The following is an 18,902-nucleotide window of genomic DNA, read 5'->3' as shown; positions in this document are numbered from 1 at the left end:
TGTGCCAAATTATATGAAAAAAAAATATTAAAAGTATTAAATTGCGGAGATGAATTAAAATTAAATAAATATCCGAAATTTTTTTCTCTCGACATGAAACATTGATATCAACGTGACATTTATTAGTACCACAATTAAAACGAGCTTTTTCTGTTTAAATCCGTAAGCGTTAAAAATCATATAGACAATTATAGCCGTTGCTGGCGAAACAAACAACATGATCGCAAATTGAAATCAGGAGTAGGGGAAACCATAATTGCATGCTAGATCGACGATGCGAAAATTAGGCAAATATAACTCAATTACCGATATACATCTGTATCATGTACCACAGGATCATTTCAAACGGATTTGAATGTAGCCAAAGATCAGTCATGCGAGGATACAATTCAATCAATTCGCTTTACACGTGTACGAGTACACGTCCTTATGAGCATGCATGTACTTATATAATATACAGGGTATGCCATTTGGCCCATATTACCATTTCAGATTTTTAAAGGGATGTTATCCCGATGAAGTGGCACCGTGTTGAATTTATTGCACTCATATGTTTCCCTTGAAATAAAATTCATCCCCCTTTTCTTTTTTTTTTTTTTGAAAAGATTAATCGGTCACCAAATAAACAAAATGGAAACTTTCTTAAATGAACACCTTGTATATATACATACACAAATGGAAACATACGCATTGCAAATTATGTAATCGCATTTTTATCCATGAAAATTATTATATTTCTATCTTAAAATATTTGTCTAGCAAGCTCATCTTTGAGATTATTGAATGTAATAATTTAAAGCAATTGCCGGTGAAACTTTTAATTGTGTCGTTAATCCATGTCAGAAACATTACACTCAGGAATAAATATTTAAAATAATTCGACAATAATTTCACAAAATAAGTGAATGCTAAAAAAATAAGTCAATATAATATTGCCTATTAATTAACAGTGAAATGATTCGCTTTTAATTAATATTTTAATAATATTTGTCAAGTGTTTACATTTCATTTTTACATTCTAATTTTAGGAAATAATTAAAAGTTGCTGTTTAAAATCAAATACAAGCAGAGTGAAGAATACTTATTACAATAAAATATTGAAATAGAAATAACAAATGTTTCTTGAAGTTTTATATGAATATAGAAAAACAAGTTCAAATATTACAAAAATTTTAACAAAATACAAACGTAAATTGACATGCGCATTGATTTTCCACAGATTTTCTAAACATTCAAATTTCTTCTCTTAAATAAATATTCTCATACCGATTATGATCCAATTATTGATGATCCAATTAATGCGAGACCAGCCAAAAAAGTTTCACGAACTGGAGCGGCTATGAATAACTCGATCGATGAATCAAATTGCTATTATTCGTCAAAAGAGACTCCGTCATGCAAAATGTATATTTCGTCGGCGCTAACTTGGCGAACTTATGCGATTACTCGGCCGGGATTTCCGATACGCACTGAACGAGATACACCTTTAACGACATTCCGTTGCGACTTTCCATAAACTCGCGCTATCTACATAGCTACGTAGAGACGACCGTGTTTGTTTGCAATCAAGTTCGGCGCCCTCGAAAGCTCGAGTGTAAACGTTGTTACGTTGAACGACTGACAGTAACAACATGTAACAACAACGCGTTTTCTCGTTGCTGCTCGATAAACTAATAACAATGAGTCCCCGATTTGCGCTCGTTGAAATTTTAAATTGCAGCAACAACGAAAAATTTGGCATTCATGGATGATAGCACAAAATAATAGAAAAAAAAGGCTTCGATATATCGATGCGTAAAATAAAATAATATTTAAAATCTATGTAAATTTTTTTATTTGCATTCAAAAATATTTTATTTTCGATGTTTTATTTTAAATATTTAATTTTAAAAAAAGAAATTAAAAAACATAAGATCTCGAAATTTAAATTTGATAAAGTAACAACTTTTCCATTTTTTTACTTATAATTTTAATAAGTTTGGTATATATTTCTTCATTGTTACAGTGACAGTTCAACTAATTTATATGTCTCTTTTATTTAATAGAAATGTAAACATAGTTTCACATTTTGTTCCTCAAAAAAGTATATAATATAAACATGTATTTTTTTCTTTTTTTTTAGTTTACAGATTACTATCGACGAAACTATTGCGGCACAGGATTCGGATGGCAAAGCGGCTCATGATCCGTCGTAAAACAGCGATACATCGAAAAAGCATCTACGCTGAACTTTCTACACGAAGACGATAAAGCCGATTTGATTCTCCTTGCAAAACGCGATCAAAGATAATTTACAGAGCGAAATATATAGATATAATATCGAAATATATAGAATGAAAACGACGAAGGATCGACGTTATGATACCCGGACTCTGTCGAAGATCTTTTGACTTTGAAAGACAACGCGAACGCGAGTCTGATAACAAAGGTGAAAGATAATTCCTCTTTTCATAAAATTTTTCATGCTTTCCTAAAGAAGACTATATCGATTTTAAACTTTCAAACATGTCTGCGAGAGACAAACGAATGTCTTTTCTCGATATTCCGATAAAATCACAATCATTTGAAGAAACATTAACGGATGCATGTAGTTGGTGAAGCTCGTATATACGCATGGAAAGAAAAACAAATTTCAAAAGTCATAAGTAATCTGTGAGACGAATGGTCCACCTTAATGTAACTCAAATCATGCCTGTATGTTTCACGATATATTCTACAAGTTTGGAACATATAACATCTTTTTAACTTTTTTATAAAATGTATTTTTTTATGAAATGTCATATTTTTATGAAACAAATAATCTTGTAATTTTTTCTTTATTTTATCATATAATTTATTAAACTTGCAAAATGATCAACTTATTAGCATATTGTTATCAATATTTCCTAAAATCTTAACAAAATATATGTAACACATTATATATTAACGGAGAAATGGCAATGTTCTAGCAAAGTATTTAAGAATCAAATTAATTTAAAACAAACGTGCAATAACGAAGAAATTAAAGCAAAAATCATACGAATAATTTGCAGTTATTAAATTTGAGGAGCGCGAAGATACGACTAAAAGTAAAACAAGCAGAAGAAAAGGATAAACAGAGACAGACGAAGATCTTGGGAAAGTGAAGATGGTAACGTGAAAAGGCGGCGGGATCGAAGGGCAGTGTAAAACCGGGACGAAGTGGTAGAGAATCACGGGACTGAACGATGGAAATGAGCTCGACGACGGCGGTCGCTTCCGGTTATTATAATGTTGACGAACTTGCGCAGAACTTCAGCAATGTCAGTAACGTTGGGCCGTCCGAGTGCAATCAGGAGGTCAACATCAACGCCCTGTCTGACTTCATCGTTTACGGCATATTCATCAACCTGATCGGTCTCTTCGGGATCTTCGGCAACGCAATCTCGATGATTATCCTGTCGCGGCCGCAAATGAAGTCGTCTATCAATTATCTACTGATTGGACTGGCCAGGTGCGACACGGTGCTGATTATCATCGCGGTAAGCGTATCTTTCTTTATTTTTAGTTTTCCATCTTTTACATTTTTTGCGCAAAAATTAAATTTATTTACAGAAAAAGAAAAATAGAAAGAAAAGTAGTATAAAAATTGCAATTCAAAAAGCTAGGATCATAAAGCATAATCTCTGTAAAATTTATGAATTTATAAATGAATAAAGAATAATGATTTATTTCAGTAAATAATGATTTATTTATGCAAGGTTTCATTTCTTGATATTTCAAAAAAATGGTGGTTATAAAATATAACTTTGTTTAACTTAAAAAACACGTTTACAAGCTAACAATAATACAGAATTAGTTTTTTTACAATAGAATTTTTATATAATATCGCGTTAAATAAAGCAAAATTGCCTATTTCATGTAAAAGAAATTATCAAAATTAATCTACCGGAGTGGTCAAGTTCTATCTCGCCCTTATTATAAAGAAATGATATGAAAGAGTAGTTAGTATATTAAACGTACGAGCATTTCATTCCTTAAGAGCTTTGTGTCTTTAAATAATATTTTACTGTGTGTCTTTAAATAATATTTTCCTCTTTTGTTTAACAAGGGATAAAGAATATTAAATATTTATAAATGTCAATATTTTATATTTGTCGAGATATTTTTGCTCATTATTATTTTTTTTTTTTTTAATATTGCTGTTTGAAAAAACAACGAACGAATGAATAATTTTCGATCATCATTCATTCAATCATGTAATATTAAAACGTGTTTATTTATTTTATGATGACACTATAAATATTTTATGATTTATTTATTAAAGTCGATTAATTATTCTATTCATTAATATACATGTAAATATTTTTATTTCCACTCTGTATTTTATATATGGAACTGAAATATGAAAAATATATCTCTTTTCTCTGAACAAACTTTTCCTCTGCGTGATACACAAACAATTGCAACTCATCGTTTCACAAGTCCCGACCTACCGATCGGAAAAATGTTTAATTGGTACACATGGCCAGAAACGATTTTCGATAGGATCGTGGAATGCCTCGTGATTGCAGCCAGATGACCCAGCACGTTTAGTATCATCGGGTCTAGTACTCGTCAATCAATCATTCGTATCCCATAGTTAAATAAAATTTTTCAAAAAAAAACATTTATCATTTCTTAGCCAACGAGCTGCATTTCTTCTAATAATGTTTTACCGTTATTTTCTATCTTCTTAACGATATAGCTTTCAAAATATCAAAGATAGTCAGATCGAAATATAGGAGAGTCTACTTCTTTCAGACATAACACATTAAGTCTTTCAATTTAATAGAGGATGTCTCAGAGAACTAGCACAAATCCCCGGGGATAAGATGTAAAAGAGCTTCGTTTATTTCAGTGCGGAAACTTAATAATTCCAAAATTATAAATGAAATGATTTTTATATTACAAATATATATAGCAAAACTTTATTTATTTAATTTTAGATTAATTATCTTACTTTAATATAATTTTAATTCAAAAGTTACTTACAAGCAGTCAATGTTAAATATTAAAAATTTGAAAAGCTTACTTCAACAAAATAGATAGAATTAAACTTTTAAACCTAAAATAAATTAATAGAATAAGAAACGCATAAAATATAATTAACCAATGCATCAAATTTGAAAAAAAAGAACTTTATAGAAAAAAAAACTTGTAACTTATAGATTTGCAGATGTAAATTTATATTCCGAAGGCAATTAGAGAAGTGCAGAGAGAAAGAGAGTTTACAGCTTTGTATTGCGCTCGCGAGATTTTTGTTTATTATTAAAGTATAATCTCGTAGGGTTTAATTAACACCTTGCACGCAACCATGGATTTTCATCAAGGCGTTATTTCAACTGAGACTCTCCTTGGACTATTTTTTTTTTTTTTACTAAAATTAAAAATGTAAAACACTTTGCTGTTTATCTACGCTGTATGAATTTGGCGATTAATCAATGTCCGTCGGAGTGGTCAGAGATCGGAAAAGATTAGCGTGACGTTTAATAACGAGCATTCAATATCGGAATTCAATTTTCATAATACGTATCAGCCACAGACTTGTCGCAGTGATTAAATGCAGACCTCTCATTTTAATTTTACGCTTAGTCCTGCGTTTTGCACAACCGTAAATTTGCAATATAGCCGAGCTTTTCATTAAAATAAATCCCTTTCAATATATACAGCGCAGTAGCGCGGCCCAGTTTGCCTCATATAATTTTAAGTTATATTTTTAAACATGTAATTCATTCGCAATATATTGGTTCTTTTACTTTTGTCTCAAATGTGCATATATTTTTACATATATGTGCATATGTTTTTACATATCTTCTCTATAGATTTTATATAAACTCAAAAATAATGTAGAGAGAAAGAAGCTTGTTATTAATGAATGTAGAAATAATCTCTATAAATTTTGTAATTTGCATGTATTTTTTACATGTTCTAAAAAATGCATATATTCAGCCAATATAGAGATATAAATAAGTTATGATATGATGGGTCTAACTAATTATGGTATATGTATAATAAATCAAGTACCACATGAAATTTTTAAAAATATTTAAGATGAGAAGATATTTAAGAATAATAAAATATTTAAGAATGAGCAAAATCAAGATAATCTCATTAAAATATCGTCGAGAGAGAGAGAGAGAGAGAGAGAAAGTTTATTTCTAAAATATTTTATAATAACACGCTACAGGGCTTTTTTTACAAAAGAAAAATAATAATGTAATATAAAAGATTAATATCATAGTTTAAGTTTATTTTTCTTTAATTTATCCTCGACAATATCAATTCGTGACTTGGGAGAGAAGAATTAATATCATCGAAAATATATAGCGCACATTCTCCGAGATTACAAGGATAATATGAACTACGCATTAAGCTTATGTAAATAAATTCCAGTAGTATTACCTTTTGTTTCCTGATCTCATGGGTAAAGTCAAGATTAATATCATTAAACAGGTAGAGGTAAGCAGAAGCTTCCGGTAAAAGAGATCGGCCGGAAAAGCTCGTACACAAGATCCTGTATTAACTCTCTCAAGACTACATTATATAAACCACTCCAGTTATTAATTAATCATGTGAACTCTCTTTCTCTCTCTCTCTCCCCCTCTCTCTCTCTCTCTCTCTTTCTTTCATTAACAAACTGTTTGTATATTCATCGATCAAACGCCACGAGCAGAAAAACGTCATGCATCTATAAATATATTACATTTTGCAATAAATAGTAGCTAAAAAAATTTTATTGAAAAACAGAAAAAATATGAATCTTAAAAATGATTATTGCGTGCGAAAAATAGAAAATGATTAAAGAATGGAATTTTTAACAAAAATATCAAAATTAAAATAAATATTAATAGCTTTTTAATTATATATACTTAAAATTATAGAATCTCGAATAGCTCAAAAATTTAAACAAAATATATTAAAAATATAACAAATAATATAATAAAAAGATATATTGTTTATTTAATTAGAAAAGTAATTAGAAAAATTTAAATTATTATAATTTATAATTATACTATATTAATTGGTATTTACTGAAATATGCGAAAAAAGATTCTTATAAATATTTATAATTAAAAAAATCTTGATCTCACATAAAAAATTCTCATCGTTAATATGTAATTATTAATAGTATGTAAAAATTATGCATTTTCAGGTATTGATCTACGGATTGCCGGCGATTAGCACGTACACTGGCCTACTTTTCGATTATAAATTTATTATCTATCCAAAGATCATCAGATACCTGTATCCGTTAGCTTGCATAGCGCAATTTGTAACTGTGTACCTGACGTTAACAGTAACATTAGAAAGGTACATTGCGGTCTGTCATCCATTGAGAGCCAGATCTTTCTGCACTTATGGACGAGCACAAATGGCAGTGATGCTCATAGTAATCTTCGCCTTTATTTACAATATACCCAAGTGAGTAATATATATGATTCATTGTTTATACATAAAAAAAATTAAAAACGGCCACTTTCTTCCTTCTTGAGAAAATTTTTGAAAAAGTAACAAAAAAGCAGAAATAATTATACGATAATTTTTTCACCAGTTATGAATGCTCAAAGTCAATAGATTGATTTTACTTCAGTAGTGAATAACTCAGCGCAAAAAAATCATAGGACGTTCATTAAAAAAAAGCAAATTAAAGATAAAACTCTGCTTTTTAAAATCCAATTAATGAAATTGTGCTACAATTTCTTTCTTCGATGCTCTTTGGCAAACTTTTGAAAAATTTGTTCAATCGACGTTGCTTTTTCATAACATAATTTTGTAACAAATAAAAAGAATTAAAATCGACTGAAAGATTCGGAAACTAAAAACTTCAAGCTTTGTAATACTTTTTTGTTCATCTTAATCCGATTACATGCGACGAAGTTGCAGCCGCTTAAAAATTTCTTTTTCTGCAGAAGGAAGAAAGTGGCCCTTTAATTTTTTTGCGTAATATTATATGTATATATTATTTAATGAAGATGTAAGATCAATATGAGTAATAGAAGAAAGATTAAAATTAATTTAGTCAAATTTTTGATCTTTTGTCTTATTTGAAATAATATAATATAAAATAATTATATATATATATATATATATATATATATATATATATATATATATATATATATATATGTATGTATGTGAAATAAGAATAGAAAGATACTAAAAGAAAAATAGTTTCTAATTTTATACTCAATTGATTGTATTAAAGATAAAAAATATTATTTAAATTAATAAAAATGTTAATTTTTAAATTTCATTTAGATTCTGGGAAATCACAGTGTATAACGAAAGACATTGGAAGTATAATATCACAGTATACTGCGTCTTTCCGACCGAACTGAGAAGCAATGAGTATTATGTCACCTTGTACATCCATTGGATGTACTTCTTCGTGTACTACATGCTCCCGTTTATCGCGCTAGTGATTTTTAACATGGCCATTTATCAACGGGTGAGTAACGTGAGTAATGTCTAACATCGTCATAATTTTCACATCGCGGATTATCTTGCTAAAATAAATATTGTATCGTCCGATGATATTTTACGGAAATTAATATATCTCGCAAAAATAATAATTTATTTTATACGTGCACAAACTTCATTTTTAATAAAATTTATTTTGAAATAAATTACATGATGATAAACTTTTTACGCAAAATGATACATAATGCGGCAAGAAAATACCAAAGAGTTACTATTATTGCAAAAATATCATTATACTATAATTGTTTATACTCGTCAAATTCTGAATCCGAAAAAAACATTGACAAAATTTAAAATACATAGCAGAGCCAGGGATTAAAGGCAAAATAGTGTATCAGCGATAGCGAGCTTTTCCCAAACTGAAACTAATATTTTCCAGCTATTCCAATTCCGTTTTATTAAAATTTCTTTTTAGAGTTTGCACCAATGGAGAACGGAAAAGAGAGAGGAAGGATAGCTATGTCGATACTGCAATAACTTTGTCGCGTAACGGGCCATTTATAAAATCATATAAAAATACGAATAATATGCACGCAAGAATGTCGAAACCATTAGTTACCATAAAGTTACTCAGAGTGTGTATAAGTTCCTTTTTATGTGTGACACATATATTTAGACTTCAAGAGCACGTATAAGGGCAACGAAATTCACGAACGATTGCTCTGACACATGCTATTTGTTCACACAGCATGACTACAGCTGCAGACACAAGCAATATCATCCTCCTACAATGAAATACGAGAGACATTTACCCTAATCACAAGTTAACGTGAAAATAAAATATTACAAAATAATTTCTGTGCTATAAATTTTTATAGTAAAAATAATATAAAAATATAATCAAATTAAAATGAATAACAAAAAGTCAAAGAGAAAATAATACATTTAATACATTAAATTAATGTATAAAGATTATATTTTTCCAATCCTGGATAATCTATAAGATAAGAAAGAAATTTTCTTGTGAAGTAGGTGATTTGCATTTTTAAACAGTACCAAGACGTATAATATCATCGCGATAAGATTTAACAGCGGGATCGAATTAGATTCATACGACCCTCGGGGGTCTGAAATTACAAAGTGGCGGTTGTCGAAGGACAACAATTTCCCTTGACTTTCCCTTATCGCGAAACTTTAGCGTCCGCACATTCTACCCTTAATTCCGGGCTCAGGATGTAATTTTCGATGGCATATTCTTCGGGACTTTCGATGACTTTTCACACGGACGGACGAAATGCGTAATGTCAATGAGAATATTCATGCGAAATACTAAAACAACCGCTTAATCTACCTTCTGTCGAAATTAAAGTTTGTTGTCTCGTTCTCGTAAGAAATCGAGAGTAAATCACGTAAATAAATAAAGAGTGACTTTTGCCTTTTTCACATAAAAAAAAATTTTAGATCAATAAAAATATCGCGTATAAATAAAAATATCAGTGCATATATTTTCTTATACTCACATTTTATATAATTATTCAATAAACTTTTTTAATAATTCAATAAAAATATCAGTGCATATATTTTCTTATACTCACATTTTATATAATTATTCAATAAACTTTTTTAATAATTCATTATTATTGTAATGATTCTTTGGACGGTTCAAAATTAACCTTCTATAAGTGTCAAAAGATAGGCGACCTATTATTGTCCGTTATATGGATGTTATAATTCTCAAAGATGACTTTAAGAAGAACGGAGAAGAAAAAGCAAAATTAATTGCGTGCGATAGCTAAAAACATTCGGTCCGCTTTTATTTGTACGATTCAACATTTGCAAGAAGCTGTGGTATTTGTGTTTCGATTGTGTATCTAATTCGTTAATAATAATTTTATTAACAATTTGTCGCACGCCGCGCACGAAGAGCGTATTCACCAAGTGAACCGCATGCGGTAATCCGAAGTAACGCGCGGCAATTTGGCGGCACGCGACGCGCATAATAATTGCCGCGAGCGACGTGAAGTCTTAACGATAATTAGCTCTGCCACTTTGTCGTCGTAATTCTTTTAGCAGACGAGCACGTACTTGCTCTTGTGCAGAAGCTGATGTCGCGAAATCAGAAAAAAGCCGCAACTAAAATAAAAATAGAGCTTGAAATAAATTAGAAGATTCATGAAGCAAAATTGCAAGTTTTCAATGTTCGATTTTTTTTCTATTTTAATTCTTCCGACGAGATTAATTAATTCTTTTTCTTTCTTTAATAAAAATTGAGGTTTTACGATAAATGAATTATTCTACAACAATATAGAATATATCTAATTTGCTTCAATCTAGTGTATTATTATATATACAGATTACCATTTACTCTTTGTGAATTATATTAAGCTTTCACGCACAGCTTCTCAATTAGTTCAAATTATGTTTAATGTATCTGAAATGCATTAAGAACGAATTATATATTATGACCTATAAAGATACATTTTCTATTACCTCATGCGCGCAAAAAAGATACATTTTAATCCATAAGTTAATCGCAATATATGAGTTGTACTATTTTAAAACAACTAAATATAAACTCTTATCGATAGTTCTTTTTATTTTTCTTATCATCATATTTATTATAAGATAAACGAGGCTATTATTTTTTTTTTTTTTTTTTTCTTAAGTAGTTTTTCGCAAGTAATCAAAATCCCAAAGATTAATCATTCTCATAAATAAAAGATTCTCAAATTTTCTTTTTCATTCCGTTTCATTTAACAAATAAAATATAGTAGCTTATCTGGCATTTATTCAGCGCTTTCTTACGCATTTCATTTTTAAATACTGCGTAGGCGAATTTGGAAGCCACGAAACATTGGAGGCAAAAATTGTAAAATATATAATGGATATAGAAGTATTTAATTTCGTATGCGAATCACAAACGTCCTTCCTTGACATTATTTATTTTTTGCACAAGATAGATATTATTTACGGAGATCTCTCGATGTAGAGCCACACTCCGTCAATCGTGACTACTGGCCGTTTTTATAGAGAGAAAGAAATAGACACACACACATATGCACAATACATAGCTTCTTATGTCAATATCAGAAACTCTAAGATTTCTGTTCAGATAAAACACTGTTATATCTTACGGTATAAAAATATTTTTCGGGTAATAATATAGAGTTATTGTATAATCTAAGAAGCAAACATTGATCTTAAGATTTAACTACCGATAGATTAAAACTATATCATTATTATAAATATATATAATTCAAACAAGCAAATTAAATATTGTCAATCGTTTATATTTTGAAAACGATTGTAATATTTCGACATTATTATTATATAAAAATTGTTTAAAGTTTGCGATTAAAATTGAAGGCAAATATCTAAAGCTAAATATCTCATACGATAAGAGATCACATATTTTACCGTGTTAATTTAAAATCAAACAAATAATTTTGTCGATAATATATTATTTTTAAAATATTTTCTACAAAGAGAAGAAGAAAGAAAGATAGATAGATAGATAAATAGATAGATAGATAGATAGATAGAGAGAGAGAGAGAGAGAGCATTTATTCTGGAAATATTTAATATCAGAGTTTCGCAGAGTTTTTTTTTAGATATTTAACAATGTAATTTCTCTCTCTCTCTCTTTCTCTTTCTCTCTTAATCTAGAAATTAACAAATATCTTCTAAAGTGACTCTCAATCGAGATTTTGCATTGAAAATTTTATAGCAATTTTTCGAAGCCAAATGCAAAAGATAAAGAATTTGATTTTTCATAGTGCCTGCATCACGACATACGATTTCGCTGAAGAGTGATCGTAAATTTAAAAAAAAACAGGTCAGACGCAGTTTAAAGCCGGGAATCGCTACAAACAATGTCATATAATTTTGTCATATAAAAATGAACAGCAGCTTCAATATGTCTGAGAAGTTGTTGCCATTTTTTATGTTGCGACAAGAGAAATGTTAGGGCAATAAATTTAATACATCAACTTTCGCGACTTATTTGTTTCTCAATTTTTTTGCTTCAAAAAATTTATATATTCACTCCATAAATAAATGATCAATCTAAAACATAATCGATCTAAAAGATAATTATATCGATCGTTATATATAATAGATTTTAGTAATTCAAAAATTATTTGAGATTTATTATGATCATAAGACCTATAAAATACTAAAAAGAAACTCTTTTTTATTTGTAAAGTTAATTAAATATTTTTTATTAAAAATTAAATTAAGTTTAAATCTTTAATATAATTCATCGTAAATATATTTATTAATCTCTTTATTCTAATTTTTTCTTTTTCTTTCTAATTTTTCTCCTGAAACTGATGATATAGAAAATATAAATATTGGTATATATAATGTAATTTTAATTCATTCATTTGAGTTGCTGTTGTGTTTCATTTCTTTCCATTTTTAGACAGTTTCTTTTTCACAGAAATTGCGTTATTTCATCGCATCTTGTCAAAATGAAAACCCGCTCATTAGCCTTTCGCCGGCTTTGTAATTAGTTGTATTCTTTCAAAAGCACCGATTAATCTTGTTTTTCAAGTTCGTACTTTATTATGAAATCTTTTATTTAACACTTGTGTATTATAGCATTAAATGACACTTGAAAACATTTAACGTCAAAAAATTGTTTGGCCAAAATGTCTCATAAATCTTATAATACTCCATATTATTAATCCCATTAAATGAGCAAATACCGCTATAATTTTTATTATAGAATTATTAAATATTTCTTTCTTTTTTTATTTCATCATAAAAGACAATAAAATATTTATTATCAAAACAAGATATAGATATAAAAACAGATAGTTCTTTCATATAACATTAATAAATAAATGTTACATCACGAGATAAGATGTATTAGATGTGATAGAAACATAGAACTTATTTATTAATTAGCTTACTCAAATTCTTTATCTTGGAAGTGAGAAACGTATTAAAATTAATTTTATTATATTTTATCGTCTGGTAATTCATAATCAAATATGATTTAAATTGAAATTAAGTTAATAACTAAATAAATGATTCAATTAACACTTATATTAAATATCCATTCTTATTCACTAATTTTTTTCACGTTTAACTTGTAAAAATTATTTTCTATTTTACATATGCGAAAATTAAGTATACGATAAGAGATTAAATTTGACATGAAATATTCTTTAAAAATTCTATAAGCCGCAATTATAGAATTCATATAAAATTAATTAAAGGCATTAAATAAACTTAGATTTTTTTCAAACGCAGCCATTAAGATTATGTTCTTTCTTAAGTAATTTTTTAAATAATTAATCTTTTATATAATAATGTGCATGTGTATGTTTCTGTAATATTATAGTATTTTGTATATCATGTGATTGTGTAAAAGCGGCAAAACACAAAACAATAAATTGGAAAAATATGCAAATTTATGCAATCATAGAATCAACCATACGAATCGCAAATATTTTTCTTTAAAAATATATACATAAAAAAATAAAAAAATATATATTTTTCTGACAAAAAACATTTTGTTTTAAAAAAATGTTTTATTTATCTAATAATATAATTTTACTAATAACCCATATACAATGTGCAAAATTTTTTTTCATCTCAAAAAAAAAAAAAAAAGAAAAGAGACATTTCTTTTTATCCGAGAAAATTTATCAATATATCTCTCGTAATACTTTTTTAATCTTCATTTTTTCAGGTCAGAAAAGCAAACAGAGATTTGCAACAGCTATCACGTCACCAACGCCGCGAGATCGGCCTGGCGACGATGCTCCTGTGCGTGGTAGTGGTGTTTTTGATCTGCAACATTTTACCCTTAGTTTCGAACGCGCACGAAACGTTTATCGCGGATCCGCCGCATTGGATGGTGCAATTTGGCAACTTGCTGGTGACCATCAACAGCAGCATCAATTTCATCATCTATGTGATCTTCGGGCGAAAATTCAAGAGAATATTCCTTAAACTTTTCTGCTCGTCTAGGCTATTCGTACCTGGACGGGACAGCCCAGAGTTTCAGACATACGACGAGTCGATCATCACCAACACGACGAATATCGAGCTGAGAAATTCGGTCAGGCATGGTCATCTCAATCGCGCCAACACCATCAGCTGGAACAACAACATCCACGTGTCCAATGGTAGCACCAGACAAAGCCTGAAAAGTGGTAGACCGGCAAGTCCCGGTTCCTGCGTCTATTATCCTAGGACTCCAGCCAGAAGTCCCAGTCAAATGTCGAGAGTGTCGAACAGTCGTCGAAACAGCTGGAATAAGAAGGAAAACGGCGATTCCACATTATAATAGATATCATTATTCCTCGCGTTTATCATCCAGTTAGCTAAATGTTTTAAACTTTCATTGATCAGAGGAAATAAGAAATAAAAAATAATTGGTCATTCTCATGAATAATAAATACGAATAAATTACATTAAAATTAAAAAGATATAAAGACAACTGAGCACTATCTTTTATATCTGTTGCTAAAATGAACTCAGTTTCGTGTCTTAGTTTGTCGAAATAAAACAAAAACAAAAAAAAAATGACAATGCCATGCTGTATAGTATATAGTCTATTATATATAATTGTTCGCCATATCTTTGATTTATTATTTGATTAATAATTTAGCTACAAGTCCTATTAAAATATCAAAAACGTCAAAAAGAATCATAGCGATGTAATAAATAATCTATTCGATATTTTTTTTGCGTTATTTATTGTTAAGATTATTTGGTCAAAATTTGCAGCAAGAAAAGATTCGAAAAAAATAGACTAATTGACAGACAGATGATGACTATTTTACTTCAAGATAGACAACAATCGGGATCTTTGTTTTATTATCCAATCAAAAATCTTAGGTGGATATTAAAAAAATTTGCAAAAAAGATAGAATAAAAATAATAACTCATTTATCAGCGAACAGTCAGTATATATAAAAATATATATATTCCTGAAGTCGTCTTAGCAATTTCGATGGAACGTCCAGTTCTCAAAACGGATAGAATGATATAAAAACGAGATGAGAATTCCAGGGGGGGGGGAGGTGTGGTGGACAGTTGATATTATTATTCTCTCGGGAACAATTCAGACCTCCTGCTCATGTTTGAACGCTGTAATCCCACAGGATGGCACAACTTCGATATAAGAAAAAGGATCGTTAAGAATAACAGTATCGCGCAGGAGAGCTTAGAAAAAGGACTTCTTGCAACGATGACCTTTCAAGTGATTCCGTATAAGTTCCATTGCTTAAGACTAATCGAACTAATCGAACGAAAGAAAATAATACTATAAGTCTTGATGTAGCGTTCTAATAGAATTAAAAAGACATTTGACTGAATTACACTAAATAATTATATTCGTGCGTAACGCTTTTACAATTATGAGTTTTTTTTCAATTAGAAGCATGTAGCGCAACATCAACCTTTACTGGATAAAATATAGAAGATATTTCTCTTCTTTGTAAAAATTGGCATTACATAATAAATAAACAAAGCAAACAATATCAAAATTGAATTTTTTAAAAAAACTTTGTTGCGAAAGAGAGAGAGAAAGAGAGAAGAAAGATCAACACAGTTCTAAATTTTATTTGAATAGTATATTTTGTAAATGGGGAACGGTATCTTGACATCTGTAAATAAGATAAATGTAAGCTTTCAAGATCGAGAAAACGAAAAACTTTCAAGATCCAGTATTTAACTTCATTCAAATATATTATACAAAGAGAAGTTAAAAAGTAATTCGCTAACACGGATTAGCAAAGAAGTTTTGCTATCTTTCAACTTTCAGCGAATTGATCGCATACTTAGCTCTCTCGAGAAAATAAATCGGATTTTGTCGAAGTTAAAAGTACAGAAGTCAAGAATGCAACATTTCCTTGGGAAATTTTTAGAAAAGCTGTAGAATGTATCTCCTGCGTTTTCTCCTCTCGAACTATCGCTCTTCAAAATTTGCATACTGATCAGCCTCAAAAAACATTAGTTGACAGAGAAGAGTTTCCAGTTTTTATTAATATAAGATCAATAAAATAGCCGCTGTTGACATCACTTTAAAGACGCTTCAAACATTTTTCCAGTCATAGTAAAATACGTCATAATTTTTAATTATAGTTTGAAACTTGATATAATTTATAGAAAATATATCTTTTTCTTAAAGACTTTCTATAACCGATAAATGCACAATAAAAAATAAATTCACAGAATCTATTTTTCAGAAACTTTCAATATTTTTCTAAATTTATCTTCACGAAGCGAAAGGGCAATATGATCACATTGTAAATATTTCCTTTTACTTAGAAATGTAAATTTTTAAAGAGGAAAAGATGAAGCAAAATGAAAAGAATGAATGCACTAAAATGCCAAAGAAATATAGAAATACTGTACTATTATAGACATTATATTAAAAATATAAATGTTAGTCCTTCTAAGTTTCACAAACATAAAATGTAATATCCGCACTGAAAAATTAACATTCACTACACGCGAGCGGAGATAAATATATGTATTGAAAAAAAATTAGATTTATTATAAAAATGAGGCATTATATAAATAAGAAAATTGTAAATATAGATTTCTATTTATAAATTATTAAATAATATCCATATGCGGACTTTAAATATCTTTTCCCTCCTGCTGTAAAAATTATTCATTTGTAGCACTTACATCAATGCTTTTTATTCAATAAGAGAATATCAATAATATTAACTAGTAAAACAGAGTGTCCAAAATTGGCGTTTCTAAGTAATCTAGTTCTTAAATAATTATAAAATATATTGAGATTTATCTTAACACGATTTCCTGATATAAACATATTCTTATTAAAAGAGAGGAAGGAGAAATTAGATTTAAGTACAGAGGGAAACAAAACGCTCTCGTAGTTATATGACAAAAGAGATTCACCATTCTAGTCATGGAATTTCTATCTAGCTTGTCTAAATATATATACTCGTATACTTAATACATACGTACAATGAGACTGTATATACTATGTGAATCTATTGTCCTCCAAATATGCTGTTTATCCCACCTGACATTCTTGTAAATACAATGTAGGAATCAAGTAATAATGAACAATAGCTGGGTAAAAAGCACTAAATCGATTACAAAATTAGAGAGATGAAAGAAAAATTTGCACTACTAAAATTTATTCTACAATATTTCCTAATTTCTGAATAAAAAATATGATTTTAAATGTCTTCTCTCTCTCTCTCTCTCTCATGTTATTCTTTTTATACATTTAATATCTAATAAATAAAAATTTTAAGGAATTATTTCCTTCTGTGTACATAAATTAAAATAAATTATTTATGAATTTCAAATTATTTCATTGAATAAAATTATATTATTATTGAATTAGGGCTTTATTCCAGCAAGCATTTTTCCATCACTGCTAAAGCATATCGTACAAATTGTATCCATATGTTATCATTAGTAATATCTTTAATTTAATGCAGCTAGATATTAGTTTTATCATCTATGTAAATTTTATTTTTTCTCTACGACTCAAATGTACTTTAAATAAATTTTATTGTACATAAAATAAATTCAATAAATCAAAACATGAATTACAAATACTCAGGCCATGGTAACAAACAAATATATTATTTCATATAAAGGATTATAATTTTAATATGAAGAAATATAGGAAGTTTCTGCAGCTAAAATATATATTCTAAAATATTTCTATACCTGTACTCTCTTAAAATATTAAATAAGGGATGATGATAAGACAACGCAAATTAAATTATACACGATTTTAAAAATATTGATTGAACAAGCACAAGACATATAATGGCATATATTGATGGAACTTCAATTCATTACTATTGAATATATTATTCAATCATTAATACACAATCATGTCAATAGTTTCAAGATTATACTTTTCTTCTCTTTCCTATTTTATATTTTAGTATTAAAGAATTATTAAATAACAGATGGAACTGCTTTTTTCAATAAACATGATAAATTGTAATATATACGCTGTATTGGTAATTAATGGTTACCTATAGCAACATACCGCATCATTCACAGAAACAAGCACTAAGCAAAAAACAAAAAAGATCTATAAAAGATCATTTAACTATTTATTTGAAGAATTTGAAGGAGATATACGACACAATGTATCACATAATGTATTACATAATGTAACTACGGTCTCATTCACGAGCTACTTCTTTTTGCTCGGTTTTAAATAAAAGTACAAACAAATCAGTGCTATACCAGCATACGTCGCCTTCGTCACCTGAAAAATTAATCAAACATTAGAAAATCCTCTTCAAGATAAATGAAAATTTTGTCGACGACGACTTTAAGGTTAAATCACTCACATTCGCTCGACCATACTTGGTCTGGCTGTTAAAGTGTTTCGCTAAACCGACAAGCTTCTTCTCATCCTCAGCCATTTTTTCACGATGGAAAATCTAGTCGATTGTGAAAACTCTGATCAAAAGAACCGCAGGATGTCGTCAATTCGCAAGTCCACTACG

General features: G+C 28.8%; 2 protein-coding genes and 1 long non-coding RNA gene across 10 annotated transcripts in view; 1 reads left to right on the top strand and 2 right to left on the bottom strand.

Annotated features, from left to right (window-relative positions):
* Positions 1 to 1,734, bottom strand: part of LOC126852196 (uncharacterized) — a 67,772-nt gene extending 66,038 nt beyond the window's left edge. For both annotated transcript variants that reach the window (XM_050596724.1, XM_050596734.1), the window contains exon 1: positions 1,267 to 1,734. The gene's annotated coding sequence lies outside the window, so the exon portion shown is untranslated. The remainder of the gene's footprint in view (positions 1 to 1,266) is intronic.
* Positions 1 to 17,957, top strand: part of LOC126852316 (FMRFamide receptor-like) — a 48,529-nt gene extending 30,572 nt beyond the window's left edge. For all 7 annotated transcript variants that reach the window (XM_050597032.1, XM_050597004.1, XM_050597023.1 and 4 more), the window contains 5 exons: positions 2,123 to 2,428; positions 3,033 to 3,500; positions 7,154 to 7,422; positions 8,260 to 8,449; positions 14,123 to 17,957. In XM_050597032.1, coding sequence (XP_050452989.1) covers positions 3,207 to 3,500; positions 7,154 to 7,422; positions 8,260 to 8,449; positions 14,123 to 14,722 — 1,353 coding nt within the window. In that variant the 5' untranslated portion in view covers positions 2,123 to 2,428; positions 3,033 to 3,206 and the 3' untranslated portion in view covers positions 14,723 to 17,957. The remainder of the gene's footprint in view (positions 1 to 2,122; positions 2,429 to 3,032; positions 3,501 to 7,153; positions 7,423 to 8,259; positions 8,450 to 14,122) is intronic.
* Positions 14,886 to 18,892, bottom strand: LOC126852542 (uncharacterized). Its single transcript, XR_007687843.1, has 3 exons — positions 18,744 to 18,892; positions 17,649 to 18,658; positions 14,886 to 14,895 (listed from the first exon to the last, which is right to left on the bottom strand). It is a non-coding gene; the product is annotated as an uncharacterized LOC126852542 (long non-coding RNA).
* Between the last annotated feature and the right edge of the window lie 10 nt (positions 18,893 to 18,902).

Source organism: Cataglyphis hispanica, chromosome 1 (genome assembly GCF_021464435.1).
Source record: "Cataglyphis hispanica isolate Lineage 1 chromosome 1, ULB_Chis1_1.0, whole genome shotgun sequence".
In the NCBI taxonomy this organism is placed as follows: Eukaryota; Metazoa; Arthropoda; class Insecta; order Hymenoptera; family Formicidae; genus Cataglyphis; species Cataglyphis hispanica.
This window is presented reverse-complemented; position numbering and strand designations above follow the sequence as displayed.